Below are 18,329 nucleotides of genomic sequence, written 5' to 3'. Positions count from 1 at the left end.
TTGCCAAGACTCAAAACAGACCTTAAATACATATATTTTTGGTAAAATTTCAGATTTAGTCTTTGAATTTTTGAAAAACTTAAAACCTTTTTTATTTGTTAAAAAAATGTACAGACCAAAAGAAAGAAAATACGTACCACCTTTGTTTCAATTGTTTGTTATATTTTTCTTTTTAGTTCGTTTAATTTTTATTTTTTTTTACCCTTTGTTTGGATGGTTATTATCCGTTGTATTATATTGTAAGTTTAAATACAATGTTAGTTTTGATTGTGACTTAAATTCTATTGAATTGTATTATATAAATTCATTATTAGGTAACAATGCCAAGATTGTGTAACGATCGGTATGATAGCGTCGTTACCTTGTCATGAGAAAATTACGTGGTTTAGCAAACTTATACTACTTAATTACTCATCATAGTTATAGTTTGCTATAATTCCCACTCGCGACTAACATTAACCATTAATTACGTGGCTGACTTCGAGTTATATAATTAGCCACATTTGTATAATTCTTCACATTTGTATGATTCACAACTGACAATTTTTTTGTTTGATTTGTATTTGTATATGATGCTGATTTCCTTTGGTTTTTCAGTTTTGTCACCGTATACATTTAATCTTTTTGTGTATAACTTTTTAAAGTTTGTATAAACCCGTAGTTTTTGAATTTTGTATAATATAATTTATATAATGTAATTTGTATACTATATTTTGTATAACTGTTTAAAGTTCATATGTTTATATTTGTATCAATTCGTTATTTCAAGTTTTATCATATTTATATAATTTCATACTTTATATTACTCAATTATACAAAAACATGTGAATTACACAAACGTAACCGCCAATTATACAAACGACATGCGAATTATACAAATTATTGCCCTCTCTCGCTCGCCCCTCTCCTTACTCTCCGAATCTCGCTTGCCTCTCTCCTCCCTCTCCCAATCTCGCTTGCCATATATACAAATACATATGTATAATATACAATTATCTAACCGATCTCTCCCACTCTCTGCTCTCTCTCGCTCGCCTCTCTCCTCCCTCTGCCAATCTGGCTCCGCCACTCTCTTCCCTATAACATGTAGCTACAAATTGTAATTAGCAAACTATAACTATGGAGGTAATTAGGCTATTTTTAGTGGCTATATGCGAAAATTTCTCTTTTTTCATTTACTCTACCTTTTTTTAATAGCTCTACCCGTCTCCTATAATTTTTTTTTTTTTGTAAATCTATCATTCAAATCATGCACGCGTCAATCTTTCCCGTTTTAACAACTTAAATTTAAAACTACAAACATTAATTGATTAATTTATTATCTTAAAATTCATGTCAAGTCAAAATACTAATTTCGGATTTTTAGCAACCACACCGCCACACGCCACTCATAAAAATTGTGTACAAGCAAAAGTCAAAGTTTAAGAGATTTTAGAAGCCAATTGGGAAAAGAAGAATACATCTCAACCTCTAATTCTTCTTCTCTTTCAATCCTATCAATGGAACCTCATCAATTCCTTATCTTCTTCACAATATTCACTGAAACTACTTGATATGTCTTCTCAGCCACCACAACCACCGCATCTCCACAAGAAACCCACTTCCTTCCCTGACGTTATCTTCACTGCCTTTTCTCTCTTCGTTATCTTCTCTTCTTCAAACCCCACTACTTCCCTTCTCCGTAAATTCACCCCTCTTGTTTCTTTCCCTTTAAACCCCCGTAGATTTCTCAGAATTCCCACTATGTCAAACCCATCTCCCAGTAATCTTCGTAACCCTATTCATCACTTCCCCAATCCCCAATCACTCTCCGATTGGCTAAGGCCACGTATGCCTTCTGATTCTTTTGCTGCTTGGGGGGTTAAGCCGGGAACCAAGAATGTTAGTAATCTCTGGCTTGAGTTGTCTGAAGGGGAGACTTTGCTGGCTGATTCTACGCCGCCGGTTCGAACTGTTGAGGTTATGGTTGTTAAGGTTATTGGAAAAGACAATAAAGTCCTTGTTGAATCGCACCAAGAATTGTCGGATGGTGCTGTTAGGCATAGGTGTAGGCCGTTGTCGGAGAAGATGAAGCCTGGTGAGACAGTTGAAGATGCGGTTTTTCGGGCTGTGAAAGAAGAGCTTGGTTCAGTGCTTGGTGGGTCTTTTGGTGAGCTCAGAGAGAATGGCATTGTTAAGATTTTGCCCAATTCGTATTCGAAGAAGGTGGAGGAAGGTGTTTCAGCGTCGTATCCTGGATTGCCTGCTTGTTATGTGTTGCATACAGTGGAGGCTGCAGTGGATGGTTTGCCTGAGGAGGAGTTTTGCACAGAAGAGACTGATGAGTATGGAGATTCTAGTGAGAGGATGGTCGCAGATGGTGCAGTTTCATGTAAAAAGCATTACTGGAAGTGGGTTGATGCTGATTCGTTGTGATCGATGGTGTGGGAGGTGAGTTTGAGCTCTTGTCCTTCCAAGATTGAATTTTTGACTACTACATACATGGTTCAATAATAAAGATGGCTTCCCTGAGACTTGCGGTTGAGTGTCTTTATACTTTATAGGATATTTAGATACAGTTACATAGAAGAATTGCTTGATTTAGCTTTCTATTCATGTTAATATTCATCTCAGGTATTGAGGATTTAATAATTACTGCGTGTATATCTTTCTAACAGCGAAAACTTCTTGTCTTGTCCTGACTTCTGAGAAGAACAGGATGGCATTTGAAATTCAATTACATTATACTTATGGTGCTTCCAAGTGGGAATAACTTGATGATTAACATCTTAAATACAACATGTTTGCTTTGTTATATCTGGGCGAGCCTTGTTTCCTACCACTTGATCTTTCGGTTAGGTTATCCTTTACCGTCAAAACCATTTATTTTATTTTGGTTAGGTGCCAAATAATGTAATGACTTTCCATTTTGAGCTTGCCAATTGAGGGGATGGCTAATTGGCTGTAGCTTCAGGCAGCTGGGGGCTTTTAAGCTAAATGTGATTTCATGTTCAGGGTTTTAACTGCAGAATATCTGTTTCAATTTCAATGTCACTCCTTGTTTTTGGAATCAAAACCAAAAATCAGTTCCAAAGTTCGAGTTACACAGAGGCAAACATGATTAGTTTATTTCTTTTCATCTTCCCAAGTTTTGGTGGTCTGAGTTATTCGACTACATGTCTTGGTGGGCTGATGCATGTACCCAATGGAAATAATTGAGTCATGCATATACTAGCTCAAACTATTGTTATTATTATTGTTCTTTCATGAAAAAACTACAGTAGAGCCTAATTCTGGTGACACTGTTGAATGATGGGATTAGTGATACTTCTAAGCTTTTACATTTAATATAAGCTTCTTGAGGGACTTGTTACTTACATCACAACTCACAAGTTCGAGCCTTGCGCCATGCGAACTATGCTGGTAAGCTTGGTATTTAAGTGGAGTAGGGTAGATGTGCTGGTATGTGCACACCGTATTAGCAATATTTACCTACTTGAGAAAGAGGTATGGTTGACACCATAGAGGCGGAGAAAGGCTGGAATTAGGGAGAAAAGAATTGGGAAAGAAAGAATCCTTTGTCACCAGCTTTTGTGGATTTAGTTTAGTGGCTTAATTAGCATAAAAGTAGATAATGTTGGTAATGTGTATGAAAGAATTTTAAATTAGTTAGTTTGATGCTGGCCAGCATTCCCTCAATGCTGAAGAATACTACTTATGAATTGTCAAAAAAAAAAAAGAATTTTAAATTAGTTAGGATTTTTGAATTCCGTTTAGTTTCTGTAATTGACGCCAATTTAAGGGTTTATGGTTCTGTAGGCCTCTAGTGGCCTTTTAAAAACTACACTAGAGTCTAATTCTGGCGACACTGTTGAGTGATAGGATAGATGATACTCCTATGCTTTTACATCTAATATTGGTTGGTGAGAGACTTGTGACTTACATCACAACTCACAAGTTCGAGCTTATAAGCCAGTAAGCCTAGTATCTAAGTGGAGTAGGGTAGAGGGGATGATAAGCGCACTCCATGTATTAACAATATTTACCTACTTAGAGAAAGAGGTATGGTTAACACCATAGAGGTGGAGGAAGGCTGGAGTTTGAGAGAAAAGAAATTGGAAAGAAAGAATCCTTGTCAGCAGCCTTTTGTGGCTTAATTAGCATAAAAGTAGATAATGTTGGCAATGTTGTATGAAATAATTCAAAATTAGTTAGGCCTTTGAAATTCCTTTTAGTTGCTGTAATTGATACCAATTTTAAGGGTTTAGGGTTCTGTAGGGGCCTCTAATGGCCTTAAAATGTGGTGATCAAGTTGAAATACCCAACTCATGAACATTCTCATTGCTGAAGATGCCACAATTACCTAGTGTTTGTAGTGCTTTGGAGCAAGTTCTCTTCATTCATGGTATAAAAATTTCTTTACTCCCTGATACGAAACATGCAGAGGATTGGAAACATAGAAGCCAATTTAAATAAAGCCCTTAATTATATTGAATTTCACTGTAGTTTGTTCAGATCCCTCCAAATGTTTTTCTTGCTCTATATTCCCAAAATGCTAGGCTGACTCTGTGACATCTTTCCTATATGCCTAGCTACGAGTTTTTTGTTTTTTTTGTTTTTTTGTTTTTTTTTTGTTTTTGTGGGGCTGGGTACAACTGCAAGTGAAAGCAAGGATGAGTTATTGTGAACCATGTAAATCAAGTCCTAATTGTTATGGTTTCCTTCTCTTCTCATCTTTCTATTTACATTGCTCTAAGCTTTTTCTCTAAACTTAGTCAATCGGGCTGCTGCTGCCCCGCAATCAGTCTCAATTCAGTTCATTAAGCCACTAACTTTACTCTCCACGGACACTCCTTAACCTATCAAGTTCCTTGTTTCTCTGCTCTAATCCCACTCTTCTGTTTGTTAACGCATTCTCTTTGCTTCAGCCCAGTTTTCAGCCTATCTTCAGTTTACATTAGAAATTCTTTCATTTTCATCAGATATACTAGTGCATAAACATGGTTTTATAAAGAGCATTAAGTTTTTAGTTAGATTCTCAAATTCTCTCGTATTATTGTGATCCTTCAACGTTCACTCTCCTCCTCTTACCTTGTTACTACATCTTTGAAATTTAACGTTTGTGTAGTTAATATTTGTACTGTATCTGATGCTTATCACATTTGAGTTCAAAAACTTTGGAAAAATTTGCTTCCATCAATTGGAGAGATCAGGAATTTGATCACAAATGAATTGTCAAGTGGGTTTTTACAAGCAGAAGTAATTGGAGTGAGAGGTCTGAGCGGTAACTCTCAATGTTTTGCTTGGGTGAGGAAGAACTGGTAAACTTGAGGCGTTCCCTCCAATTTTGAAGTTCTCTATGGTGCTTAAGGAGGAGTCATACTCATATAATTGTGTTGATATTAGCTCAACTTACCTTCAGAATTGTTACATGGAGGATTTTCTCCCATGTATATATATTCTGGATTGGTATTGAGCGAGTTACTCTGCAAATTAAATGGCAAGACATATGTGATGAGAGCAAGAGGTTTGTCATTGGCAGTTTAAGTTGGTTAAATGATCCCATCAATACGAGTAAATTTTATCCAATCAGTAACCGAAGAGAGGTTAGAAGGAAGCAAATGCTTCCCCCCCCCTTTTTAGGGTCTTACAACTCGTCTACGGCTCGGGAATTTACTGGTCAAGCATTGGTAGTGATTGCCATTTTCTGTTTAGCTGAACCAACAAAAAGAACTACACCAGAACGTGCTGGAAAATTAGCGATTGTTGCTCTGAAACCATCTAATCTTGATGTTTTAATTAACAGTGTGTGTGGGTCATGAAACTGTAGTATGAAGCTCAAGGATGTGGCTTAGCGCCAATAAAGTGAGTGAAAAACTATGTGAGGTAAGGGTCCAAATTTTTTCTGTAGAGACAGAAAACACAAGTACATTTCTTTTCATCTTCCTCACTATTTGCTTTGGTGGGAGCCTGGAATGTAATAGTAGTTGAGGTGCCCATGCGATGGCGAGCTGGCACGGAAACCAATATAAAGATCAATCAATGTTTGGTGTCTTCCCTTGTTATCCTAGTATTTGTCTTTTTATAACCACAGAATATTTCGAAAACCAATAATATATAAGTACAAAAAGATGTATAGTATCCTGTCGCTTTTAAGATTTTCAAAAGCCGTTTGGTTCGTACAAGTTTAGTGTAATTGTAGCTTATCTAAACTGTAAACAAAATATAGTGTATATATAAAATAACCCCTAAAAGATATAAAGAAGACGCTGCATTAGTTTCTCATTAACTCGTCAGTATGTGGAAACAATTTGGGTCATATCAGCTAGATCATCCACTTGCTTCTGTCACTACAAATTATTTCGTTTATCTTTAATTCCATCTACAATCAAAGGGACACAACTTTCAAGATCAGATTAACGCCCTTTAAGACTCGATTATCCTAACCTCGCACTTAATCTTCATTATTCGTAGTACTAGACTGTTACAATTTATTTGCATGAAATTAACAAAGCTTTTATATTTCTCATCAATATAATTTACGATAACAAAAGTTGCAAATATATATGGTGTACAATAGATCCAACGCGATTAGTTTGGCGGAGGTATACTCAAGTACCTTTCATCAAAAGATAATTTACAATAGTATAATCATACAAAATATATATGAAATTAAAAGAAGAAAAATATACTCCCTATGTGAGGAAGGGCTTTAATTAATTATTTCTAGTAATATTTAATTCAAAGAGTAGTAGAACATTGAGCTCCTTGTCTAAAACTAAGCGGACCAGATGGCAAGGAAGATCCAAAAGGCATAATAGCAACACAATCAACATTAAACCTATACTTCCCAGAAACCCAAGTTCCAACTTTCCATCTTAACCTACCACTTCCTTTCAAATTCATAATCAATTTTCCAACACTTTGGTCACGTTGCACCTCATAACCAAAATAAGGATCCACCGGCAATCCATTCCCAATCAACAAAGCCGATAAAAAATTACTATCTTCATGCCCTTGATAAAATGGAGGAAGAGAAGTATGAAGAGTAATTTGTTGTCCTTTATAAGAAGCAAACACTTGCAATTCATCGTAGTAAATTCCAACTTTCTTATTCGGATTCTTCGATACGAGGGTGAGTTGAATAGACGAGTTAAGCAGTTGGCGTGGACCTGAGAGATTGAGTTGATAAATATCAGCTTCTCTTAGTGTGAAATTTGGTTTTGTAGGATGAAGTGTGAGGTAAAGAAGAAAGATGAATGATAGAATAGAGAGGGAAATTGTAGAGAAGCAAAAGAATAACTTCTTTTTTGGGAATAGTTTTTCTACTTTGAAGCCTTTTTCTTCACAGTGTTTTGGGGATTTTACATCAATTGGAGACATCTGCCAAGCAAGAAAATAAAGAAAGGGCAAGTTTGCAATGCTAAGGAAATGAAATGAAATGAAGAGGTTATTATTATATATATATATATACAAGAAGTGGTGTTAGAAGTAGAAGTTTATAATTATTGTCTTTTGGCTGCTTTTGAGTGGCTACTTTTGCATGGGATATTGACTAATTAAGTGCAATGATATCAAAGGAAAGTACTAATATTTTTCCTTTATTTACCTTTTGGTGAAGTCATTAGGTTGTTCAGTTATTGAAAATGTTCACCTAGAGTTTTAAATTTACTTTTGTTGTTATCATTACTAAATTATTTAGTTCGTAGCTAATAGAATTTTTTGATAACTCATTGTGAAATTGAATAAGATGAACGACATACTTTGTTGTTTAGCTATATTTGTCTGACACTAATTTTCATTTTTTAATAGTGTATGTTGATTACTTTTAATTGAAAATCTATCTTAATTTTGCTTTAAATTGATGCTAATTTTTTATTTATTTATAGCATGATTAATAAAATGAGATGAAAATTATGGAAAATTGTATAATTAGGATTCAAGTTCTAGCAATCTTTTGGTATGTGTAAGCTTTTGATGGACAAAAATTACATACTATGTGATACTTACAATGATAGGAAAATAGTTTTTTCCAGTCTAAATTGAGATGGAGAGTGTCTAGTTTCACAGTATTTTAATTAGTGAGCTACTAGACTTACTGTTAAAAGATGTAAAATAAAAAAATTAGATATATATAACATACGTGCAATGCGTGATATAGAAGCCAATTGCCTTTCTGTAGGATAGGGTAGGGGGGCAGGAAAGTGAGATATTATTATTTTTGTATCGATGATGAATATGCATGCACTTTGTTATATATGGTGCATGCTTTTTAGCTTGAATCTTTAAGTATCATTTATCAAATTGATGGTTGATTTGGAAGAAATTGGGGATACTGGGATATATATATCTATCATCTATGTGAGACGGAATCTTCATTACAACTTTTAGCATTATTGAAAAAAAGAGGTAGCCTTTTTTTAAAGTGTGTAATGATTGCACTCATTAAAATGATAAACTATATGCCACAATGCCCTGACTTCGACTCCTCCTCAGGGCTACAAAGATTTTACTTTCATCATTTTAATTCGTTTGTACTAATTTCTTTTTAGTCTATTTAAATATAATAAAAATAGGTGACATAAAATGATTGAGAACACACGCAAAATATATTTTTTTCTTAAATTTGAGACAAAAATATTTAATAAAAATATTTTATTCACGTATTTAGGTACTCAATTGAACAATTATAATTTAAGTGTTTAAATGAAGTTTACGAAGATCGTTGATGGTTGATATAATTAGACAAATAAATATCAGGGATTCCTGTCAAGGTAATAAGCACCAAAAATTCAATTAGGTAGCGGGGTTTTTGCTAATTAAATTATAGACATGCTTTTCCGTGTAAATCACTACAATGTGTAAAGAAAATAAAGTCAAAAATATGGAAAAGCATTTCATTGATTGAGCTGTGGTCCATGGAAATTAAAAGTTGAAAAGAAGAGGAAAACATGAAGAATCTAATTAGAAATGGACTTTTTCCAAGTCCATGGGGGCAGGTTAGGGGTGGGTGTTCGGGCCATTTGGTTTGAATTTTTGAATTGAAGAAATTATAATCTAATTTCAATTCAAATAATCCCAAATTAGATTAAATTTTTTAAATTTAATTTTAGATTGACTTTTGAATTTATAGGGCAGATTATAACAATTAACAATCTCAACTCGCCTAATAGTTTGCTCTGTTGTATAGTTTCCTACTATTAACAAGGATTGAGGTTACTTTGCTCGATTATGTTGTGTATCAAACTTATTTGTTCATAGAATATTTTTCATTTTATCTAGATTAGTAGCTACAAACAATACAAGTCATAATTAGTTATTTCGATTTTCTATTAGGGACAATAATTATAACCTCAAATCTGTTTATTGGTTTGAGCAAAGATACAACTTATTTAAATTGAATATTCAAAATGAACAATCATAAAAAATAAATATTTTCATGGAATCGTGTGTATTCTATAATATATTATAAGTTGTCAATCTTAATCATTGTCATTGAGACTCATATCAATTCAAATTAATATTTAGATATAAATGTTACCTCTTTTTTTTTCCTCCTTTCAAATAAAGGAAAATGATTTAAATATTTCTATTTGGAATCATGATAAGTCTGATTTCTATTGATTGAATTATTTCTAATGGCATATTTACAATATATACGTGGTGATCAGTTGAACCTTTTAAAAATAAAATCGAAGGTCAATTTATAATCCAAAAATTCATATCAAATACCTGAAAAGTTTAAACTTCAGATTGTACCAAACTCTGTCCACCCCTAGCCCCTAGGGCAAAAAATAAATAAAAATTATCCTATATATATATAATTAAAATTATTTTTTACGTATATATAATAGATATTAAATATTTTTTAATTAATTTTTTTATATGTTTACTTTTAATATTTCGAACTCTCTTAAAATAGTAGTAACTTCTACTCAATCGAGTTTATGGTGAAAAAAAAAGTTGCTTCTATTATAGCTCATCATGTTACTTCTGCCTTAAGGAAACTTCCCACCCACCCTTTTGTTTCTTCTCTTGTTTTCTTATTTAAGGGTCAATTTGCAATTTTGCTACGTAGACATTTGATTATTAACACAAGGAATATATTAGTATAGTCTCACGAGTAAGATCTTGAGTTATCATCACTAGAAAGAAAAACTAAAATACAAAAGCTGTAGATAGATGTAGAGTAGCTAGTAAGCAATTGAAATAATGTTGTTTAGGGCATCTCCAACCCAATCCTCTATTTTACTCTCCAAATATAGAGTTCTCTATTTTTTCAGACAACCAATTCCAACCCAATTCTCTATTTTACTCTCTAAAAAGGAATCCTTTTCTCTCTCCTTAGTATTATATTATTATTTCTATTTCATTCTTATTTTCTTATTTCATAATATAAATCCTTTATTTCTTTCTTTCCAAATAATTACTTTATATAATTTTTAATGTGATATAAAATTATTTTTTATTCTAAATTTTTAAATAACATAAATTGCAAGAAAATATAATATAATACATAAATTAGGGGACAAATTCAAATAAAAGTGACATACAATTACATAAACACTCAATTTCAAAATTATTACGTTGCTCGCATAAATGCTCTATTAATGCATTACGGAGTTCAAAATGAGCATTTTTGTCCTTAATTTTTTTATGTCTAGCTAAAAATTGTTCAAATCGAAGATTTTCATCTATCACCATTTCTATAGTTAGATGGAGCCTCTACGACATCTTGAATTGGTGCATTGAGATCACGTTCATCCTCAATTATCATGTTGTGCAGTATAATACATGTAGTCATTATATCATGTAGCGCTTCCTTTCTCCAAAAACGTGACAGTCCTGCAATAATTGCAAAACGTGATTGCAAAACTCCGAATGCACGTTCAACATCTTTTCGGCACGATTCTTATTTCATCGCGAAATATTTCTTTTGTTGGGAATGAGGATCACGAATAGTTTGAACAATTGTAGACCATTTAGGATATATACCATCAGCTAAATAATAACCCATATCGTATACCATCACAACCACAATCACAACCACAATCGCAACAATTCTCGGAAGCATATCCTAATTTTTTTTTCAAATAGTGCTAAATCTGGAAAAGACCTACCGGATTTCTAAATTATTGTTGTGATCAATTAATTATTATGTTATGTATTGTATTTTATCTTGTGTTTAAATTATTATGTTATGTATTATATTGTATTGTTGTCTTGTATCTAAATTATTATGTTATGTATTGTATTGTTATCTTGTATTTAAATTATCATATCATGTATTGTATTTATAAATTAATTTTTTTCATCTTGCCATTTTAATTTTGCGTATTCTTTATAATGAAAATTAATAATAAAATAAAATTTTATTATTCACGAAAATTAGAAAAAAAAATTAAAATACTATTAATTTGAAATTAAAATAGTATATATTAATAATATTTAAAAATATTATATTACATTTAAAAAAGAATTATGAATATTAGATATTTAATTAATAGAATTATATGTAAAATAATATGTTAATTAGAAAGTAATAGAAATAATAATAAAATAATAAAAAAGTGAAATATAGAGTGTGAGTAGTAGTTCTCCAAATTTTTTAAACTACTATTCAACTCTCTAAATTTGAAGAATAGAGGGTGATTTGGAGGTGGGTTGGAGTGCCCATTCTCTATTTTACTCTCCAAATATAGAGTATAGAGAGTAAAATAAAGGTGGATTGGAGATGGTCTTATCGTTAAAGTAGTGTGCCATCCTTAATTTGAAAACAGCGGGTAACTAATTGATTGCTTTTAATTACTAGTAGTATTATTTTTTTGATTAATTCAGTTATGGAGGTCTTTCAGATAAAGTTGAGTTTGAGTGTAGCCCATCATCATTACTCTTTTGTAACAAGTGAAACTTTCTCTTTGCTATCTCATTTTACTTTGCTAAAGACAGGGGACAGGTCCACTGATATTATATTGCCCTCAGCTTTGTGTTTTGCTTTATGCCTAGTTTCTTCATCATGCCCAGGTTGTGTGTGTCAAAATGTCAATCTCTTACTATTTCTTTTTGTTTCTCATTTCTCTTGTGCAAAATTTCACGCAACTGTTTTCCCTCCCCTGTTCCATTTACATCTCAGGACAAGGGTTTACTCGATTATTAAGAAATATCTTTCTTATTTATGATTTCTTAAGAGACATGTAAAAGAGAAATTGAACAAGTAATATGGGAAGGAGAAGTAATACTACATAGTTACTCTCTCTGTTTATTTTTTTTTGTCCGGTATTGACTTGACACACGTTTTAAGGAACAACACGTTTTAAGGAACAACAAATAGAGATAATTTTCCTATATCTATTTTTGAATATAATATATTATATGCTTTGGAAAATGACTATAGTTAATAATAAGGTCTTGATCTAGACGAGTGAACGAGTAGAAGTAGACGGAGGAAGTAGGGAAAAACTATTGAGTATATCATAAACATTAATAATAGACAACATCCAAATCAACTTTTGCAGGCAATAAAGCAGAGGGTATTAGGCTGCACGCATATGGCAGGATATGAAACCGGGAATCTAGTTGTTGTCAAGCTTTTGTAGTTTTTGGTTTATCAGGTATCAACATCCATGGCCCATTTCTTTTTACCATAATTTAAGGCCACTCAAGCTCTTAGCTCTCCCTCTTTTTCTTTTTTACTTTCCTTCCTCTTAAATGCTACTAACTGTTTTTTCCCCTCTTTTTTCAACTCAGGCTTGTACTTGCTGCCTTACTTTGTTTTTGTTTCATGGAAGTCCTCTTTCTAGAGAGAACTCAAGCATGCCACGTTTAGTAGAAATGAAGGAGACCATGGAAACGGTTAACATTCTATACACATTGATATTTGTTACTGTTACAAACACTCCTATGCTAAAGCATGGGTAAAACAGAAATGGAAAGAAAGACTCGGAGAGCCTCAGAGAGTGTGAAGAAGACTGGCAGTATGCATCACTTTGATCATGACTCACGAGAAAGAAACAATTACTTGACTATATATGCAACAACAAGTGTCTTCTATAAACAGAAACGAAAGTAAAAACCAGAAAATCTCTGTTAATAGTCTGTACATAGGTCTAGAACTAGTCGTGGTATGATCGAGAGAAGTACAACAAAAAGACTCCAATAATTTACAAACCGGAAAAAGGATTTGATCATCTCACCAACTATAACAAGAGAGGTGAATTGATCCTAGTCATGAATATAAAAATTCGTATTTGGACGTTTCTAACCTATATGTTAACTGAGAGATGTACCATACGTATTTGGCATCGCAAACAAAAGGCAGGGCTGCCCTCCTTCACAAAAATGTAGAGAATTCCTCACTAGATTGTATGCACACTATCAGTGTGGAGTGCATAAGTGAGTGACCTTAGCATCATAAACACTTGGTCATCCTCTTGTTCGTTCCTCGAACTTTGGAAGGACAGAATCACAAGTCGTTTGACACCACTTATATTTTTTCTGCTTCCTCCTTTCGTTGGATGAATTCGTGATCCTATATTGTGAATCTGCCTATGAGTTACCTGGCGAAGACTCACTAGGAACATGACGAACAAACTGTCCTTTAACTCTGGGACGCTGTTCAGCGAGTTTTTTCCTGCTTTCGTATCGTACCTGAGAGCAAATCACAAAAGAAAATGATTGATGAGCAATGACAGAACAATCCATTGAAAGTAAAATACATTTGCTCTAAAATGATCATTCATAAATTGGCCAGTGGACTTTAACAACTGTTATTAAAAATTAGTTCTATTTATCTGGCTTTGCTGTTTACCAGTGTGTCTTGTTGATATCTTATTTGCCTTTCCACTGGTTAATTTAGAGGGGAAATGTTATGCCTTACAGGATCTTTTGTTCTTTAGTGAGAATTTTCAAGATGAAGATAATGATACGTCAAATACAGACGAGCTTTTGATAGAAAAGTTATGGGGCTGACATATACCTTCTTTTCAAAGCATCTCTCTTTCCGCTTCATGCGAAATTTTGTAAGAGCTGCTTCTCTTTGGGATCGATGAGAGTTCCCATCAGGAGTGTGAAGGCTTTCTTCTTTCCTATACTCTGCCAGTGTTCTGCCTAGTGGAAGTGGGATGTTTCCACTGCTTCCATAACTCAGATGAACATGGTTTAGATCACCATTGCAGCAAATGCTATTTATAGTTTGATCAGTTGCAGAGGGAAAACGTTCACAATCAGTTGTAGGTTCAGATCTGTGCCCTCTCTTACCCTCATTGTAAGCTGTCGAATCACTGTTGTTTTGATCACTCTGTGAGTGCAATTTCTGAGAGCTCCTACTTTCACAATTTAACACAAGGAATGGATTCGCCTGATAGGAAGATTCCTGAGGGGTAGCCGAACCTGGACTCTGCAATGGCGAAATGCCAGATGGCATGCGAAGAATTGGAGCAATCATGGAGCTGTAAGCACTGCTTGGTCCCTCAAATCTGATGCCTCTCACTGGTATAGGGAGTGGCGTCACTCTCTGCTGAGGAGAAGGAAGTCCAATTTCAGCTGGTCCTGGTTCACCGTAGTTAGGAAGGGCAACACTTTGAGGTCTAGTAATCGGACCACGGGTGTCCGAGTTGTAATCAATTGCATGGCCACAAAACTGCTTATCAGAATCAGTTTCATATTCCTGTAGATTATAAGTCCTAGACGACGTTGACTGTCCAGACTGCATTGCCCTGTTCACATACCTGCAGGAGCATTTTCCTTATCATTAGATGCAAAACTTCATTGGTTTGAAAAGATTGCATCAGAATAACACAGATCATCTTATAGAATTCAGAACGACACTCCCACTCTATAATCTTAGATAATAAAGTTTCACAAGTTAAAAGGCTCAAATTCAAGGATGAAATGCCTCAAGTAACTCGTCTTACAACCAAGTTATTTCAGGATTCTATTTTTAGTTCTGTTATCTTGATAGATCTCACATCTTACAGGTAGACAAATGAAAAATAATTTATTGTCGTTGTATTTCATTCTCTAAAAATTTCATGTGTTGGTAGTGAGGCTTTCAACAATTCAAAATACAAAGATGGAGGCACTTCCTATTCATCACTTTATTCTAAAATTAATGCTACATCAAACCATGTAAAAGAATAGATTAGAAGCTGAAAACTTACCGCGTGAAGGCTGAAGCATCAGAATGGTTCAATCTGCGCTTCTCATTTGTAAACTGATTTACTGAACCACTTGGATGGGACCTTGTCAATGAAAGATCCAGTAATGGAGAAGAATCACCCTTGTTAATCCTAGTGTCGGAACCAGAAATTTTGGAATTACATTTGAGGTAATTATCAAATGCTCCAATCAAGTCAATTGCTTGTTTAGTTAGAGGACCAGGATGTTCATCAGAAGTTTGACCAATTGTACGCCCATGACCCCAGTTATCATCAGAATTTATATCTTCTCCCCTGGTCATTGCATTTGCTTCTGTTATGGGAGCTGCACCAATTTGTATGACAGAAAACGTTAGAAGTTCAGAACCAGTACAGGTACTCCTAACTGATTCAACAGACTTTTCATTTCAAGTGACACTACTTCAAGAAATCAACAGACCAGACCTGCTTTCAGAATCATAAGATGGTCAGAAGAATTTTACCTCTAGCATCATTCTCGGAAATTCTCAATCTATTGCTTGCTTCATGAAGTAGTTCCTTCACCAAATCTGCAGCATTTGGAGGAGAGGCATCCCTATTTGGTTGAACAGATTCCGGTAAGTTTTCTGCATTCTCTTCTTCATTCTCCAACTCTGGCTTTGTGCAGGAGCTCTACATAACAGAAAAAGCGGTTACAGATCTCACTTGCTAGAAACTATAAAGCAGATATCTCATAAAGCATTTCATCTATTGGAAACTAAACGAACATTTTCACACAAATAAAACATTTTTTGTCCAAAAAGAATTTCATGAAGGGTAATATATATTACCTGAGCATCACTTCCTTTCTCAATGCATTCCCGGTTTCTCTGAACGCAAGCCTTATAACCACTTGAATGGTTGCTGCAAGCATTGTTTTCTGCTGTGACCTCAACTTTTTGTTGTGCAACACTTTCAGCAACAGGCCCCTGGGAACTACCACTTGCCTGATAGGACAAAATAGTTAATATGTAGTTGATAGGCGCAAAGTTCAGATAGGATGTTTAAGAAAACAAATGAAACAAGTTAGGATTATGCTTACAGCTCGTCTCCTCCAGACATGCTGCCACAGGTTCTTTAATTCATTCTTCCTAACTGGCTTGACAAGAAAGTCTGCTGCACCTCTCAGCATGCATCTATAAACCGTACTAACAGAGTCGTTTGAGGACATCACTGTAGATTAAAAAGAAGTTCTATTATGAGTAAATTGACATGCTGACCAACATTTTCTGCAACAATAGCTGGATGAAGGAAGCAACATACTTATTACAGGAATGTTCTTGCAAATATCGTGCTCCATAATCAAGGAAAGAAAAGCATATCCAGAAATTGATGGCAGGTCAACTTCTGTCAAGATGAGGTCAACATTGTGAGGTCTGCCTTTCAACAACTCCCATGCCTTTAGACCATCAGAAACTGCAGCGACTGCACAAACAAAATGTTTAAAACGTCAAAATCCTAACAAAGGAAACAGGTCTTGATTACATAATTTGTTTTCTTCCCTTCAGTATGTCTCATGCATTGCTGAAGCAGGGATGGAGAGTAATTTGCTTATCATCACAACCAAAGGATTCAAAGGCCCATTATATAGATATATATATTTTCGTTTTGATATGTCAGAATATCAGAAGCAGATCAAATGTTCTAGTTATTCCTTCCTTTCTTTATTCTTTCCCATACGAGAAGATAAGAAGTCGGATATAAAATTGTACCCATAAAGTTCAGCAACATATCCTCAATTTACCAAACTGTTAGGTCATGGACATGGATCTCCGTCAATAAAAATTGCTAGAATGTCCAATTCTATCTTCTCCCATTTCATTCTTATGCTTAAAAAGATTCATTCATTAACCAATACATTAACAATAAAGTGTTCCACAGTAATTACCACTTTCAAATAAGCAGACTGTACTCCAAAAATGGTTGTTATTAACAGGAAAAAGATGTAATTTCCAGGGTTATGCTACCAATCAACTACACCGTCAGCTCTATTCAGGTTCATTTCATTCTAATACTACATATTTTGTCTTTTACAGAAAATTAGAGATTCTATAATTTCAAGATGTGATACAAAAGAAATTTCTTAAGCAAACCAACTTCAAATCCAAAATCCTGAATATTAGAGTAATTTTAACCCTCAATTGAAAAGAATCCGAGCATATATATTCCGAAAATCTAGCCGGATTAGTAAATCTACCTGAAATTTCCAAACTCAAACTTAATTCTTCAATACTCTGCCTAACTTTGTCCTAAATGGGGAGAAACATACAAGCAAATCCCCAATTTCCCAGTAGTCGGAAAAAATTCAACACTAGAACTGACAAAAACAGATCCTCATTGCAATTTATCAAGAAAACTATCACGCAATTCCAATATTATTCGAATCAACACATTTACCAGCTTGAATAACTCAAACCCAATTCAAAGTTTCAATCTTTTTACACCCCAATTAGACAGAAAATCACTATTAAGCCACAACAAACTAGCAAACTAAAAAAGGGGAAATTCAAAGAAACTGTTGCAATTTCAGAAAAAAAGCTAAACACTAACCTCTGTAACTGCATTTCCTAAGAAGAGCAGCAACAATCTGTCTTGTAGAATCATCTGATTCCACCAACAAAACTCTAAAAACCATTTTAGGCAAAAATCTTTCCCATTTCAAGACTGAAGAAGATGCTGCTGCAACAGCAGCTCCAGCCCCTGTTTCCTTCATATCTCCACCAGCCTCTGTTTCAATAACCATATCTCCCCCTCCTATAACCTCCAAATCACCTTCACTACTCACAACTACCTCACCCATTTCTTCGATTCCTACTTATGTTTCACCAAAAGAAAATCCTCGTACTTTATCCAAGTGGAGGAGAAACAAAAAGAATAGTAAAAAAGCACTATCTTTGGTGAAGCTATAGTAAGTCGTCTTACAAAACTAAAAAAAAATAAAAATATCTCAACTCTTTACCACTACTAAATATCTTGAAAAAAAATAAAATTAGTGGAAGAATTTGATCCAACGATAGCAAATCATTTTTTATTATCTAATGGTCCGAAAAAAAAAACTCAAGTTGTGGAGAAATAGACATAAAATATCTAGAAGAGGGTCATGTGTATGGCTCAAATTGGCCACGTTGAAATCTGCATCAAAAAGTAAGGGCCCATTGGCCAGCCACTGGTTTTCTT

The 18,329-nt window shown here is 34.1% G+C and overlaps 3 protein-coding genes across 3 annotated transcripts; 1 reads left to right on the top strand and 2 right to left on the bottom strand.

The window, feature by feature from the left end:
- The first annotated feature begins 1,468 nt into the window (after positions 1–1,468).
- LOC125813880 (uncharacterized) lies at positions 1,469–2,794 on the top strand. The gene has a single exon (XM_049493358.1). The coding sequence runs from the start codon at positions 1,555–1,557 to the stop codon at positions 2,413–2,415; it is 861 nt and encodes a 286-aa protein (XP_049349315.1). The 5' UTR covers positions 1,469–1,554; the 3' UTR covers positions 2,416–2,794.
- Positions 2,795–6,674: 3,880 nt separating this feature from the next.
- On the bottom strand, positions 6,675–7,419 carry LOC125813881 (NDR1/HIN1-like protein 26). Its single transcript, XM_049493359.1, has one exon. The coding sequence runs from the start codon at positions 7,360–7,362 to the stop codon at positions 6,721–6,723; it is 642 nt and encodes a 213-aa protein (XP_049349316.1). The 5' UTR covers positions 7,363–7,419; the 3' UTR covers positions 6,675–6,720.
- Positions 7,420–13,370: 5,951 nt separating this feature from the next.
- Positions 13,371–18,064, bottom strand: LOC125813868 (two-component response regulator-like APRR5). Its single transcript, XM_049493340.1, has 8 exons — positions 17,703–18,064; positions 16,416–16,577; positions 16,195–16,325; positions 15,944–16,099; positions 15,617–15,785; positions 15,138–15,459; positions 13,955–14,705; positions 13,371–13,626 (listed from the first exon to the last, which is right to left on the bottom strand). Exons 1-8 carry the CDS (start codon positions 17,950–17,952, stop codon positions 13,525–13,527), a joined length of 2,043 nt encoding a protein of 680 aa, XP_049349297.1. The 5' UTR covers positions 17,953–18,064; the 3' UTR covers positions 13,371–13,524.
- Between the last annotated feature and the right edge of the window lie 265 nt (positions 18,065–18,329).

Source organism: Solanum verrucosum, unplaced genomic scaffold (genome assembly GCF_900185275.1).
Source record: "Solanum verrucosum unplaced genomic scaffold, falcon-dt-bn FXZP01000205.1, whole genome shotgun sequence".
Classification (NCBI taxonomy): domain Eukaryota; kingdom Viridiplantae; phylum Streptophyta; class Magnoliopsida; order Solanales; family Solanaceae; genus Solanum; species Solanum verrucosum.
The sequence above is the reverse complement of the archived record's forward strand: the minus strand, read 5'-3'. Positions and strand labels throughout refer to the sequence as shown.

Bases quoted from the DNA above. Each gene is read 5' to 3' on its own strand.
- LOC125813868 (XM_049493340.1), bottom strand. From the start codon at position 17,952: ATGGGTGAGGTAGTTGTGAGTAGTGAAGGTGATTTGGAGGTTATAGGA. The intron at 15,460-15,616 runs GTAAAATTCTTC...AAATTGGTGCAG, and splicing joins TTCCGAGAATGATGCTAGAG to CTCCCATAACAGAAGCAAAT. The intron at 13,627-13,954 runs GTATATGTCAGC...ATTTGCTCTCAG, and splicing joins AGAGATGCTTTGAAAAGAAG to GTACGATACGAAAGCAGGAA.
- LOC125813881 (XM_049493359.1), bottom strand. From the start codon at position 7,362: ATGTCTCCAATTGATGTAAAATCCCCAAAACACTGTGAAGAAAAAGGC.
- LOC125813880 (XM_049493358.1), top strand. From the start codon at position 1,555: ATGTCTTCTCAGCCACCACAACCACCGCATCTCCACAAGAAACCCACT.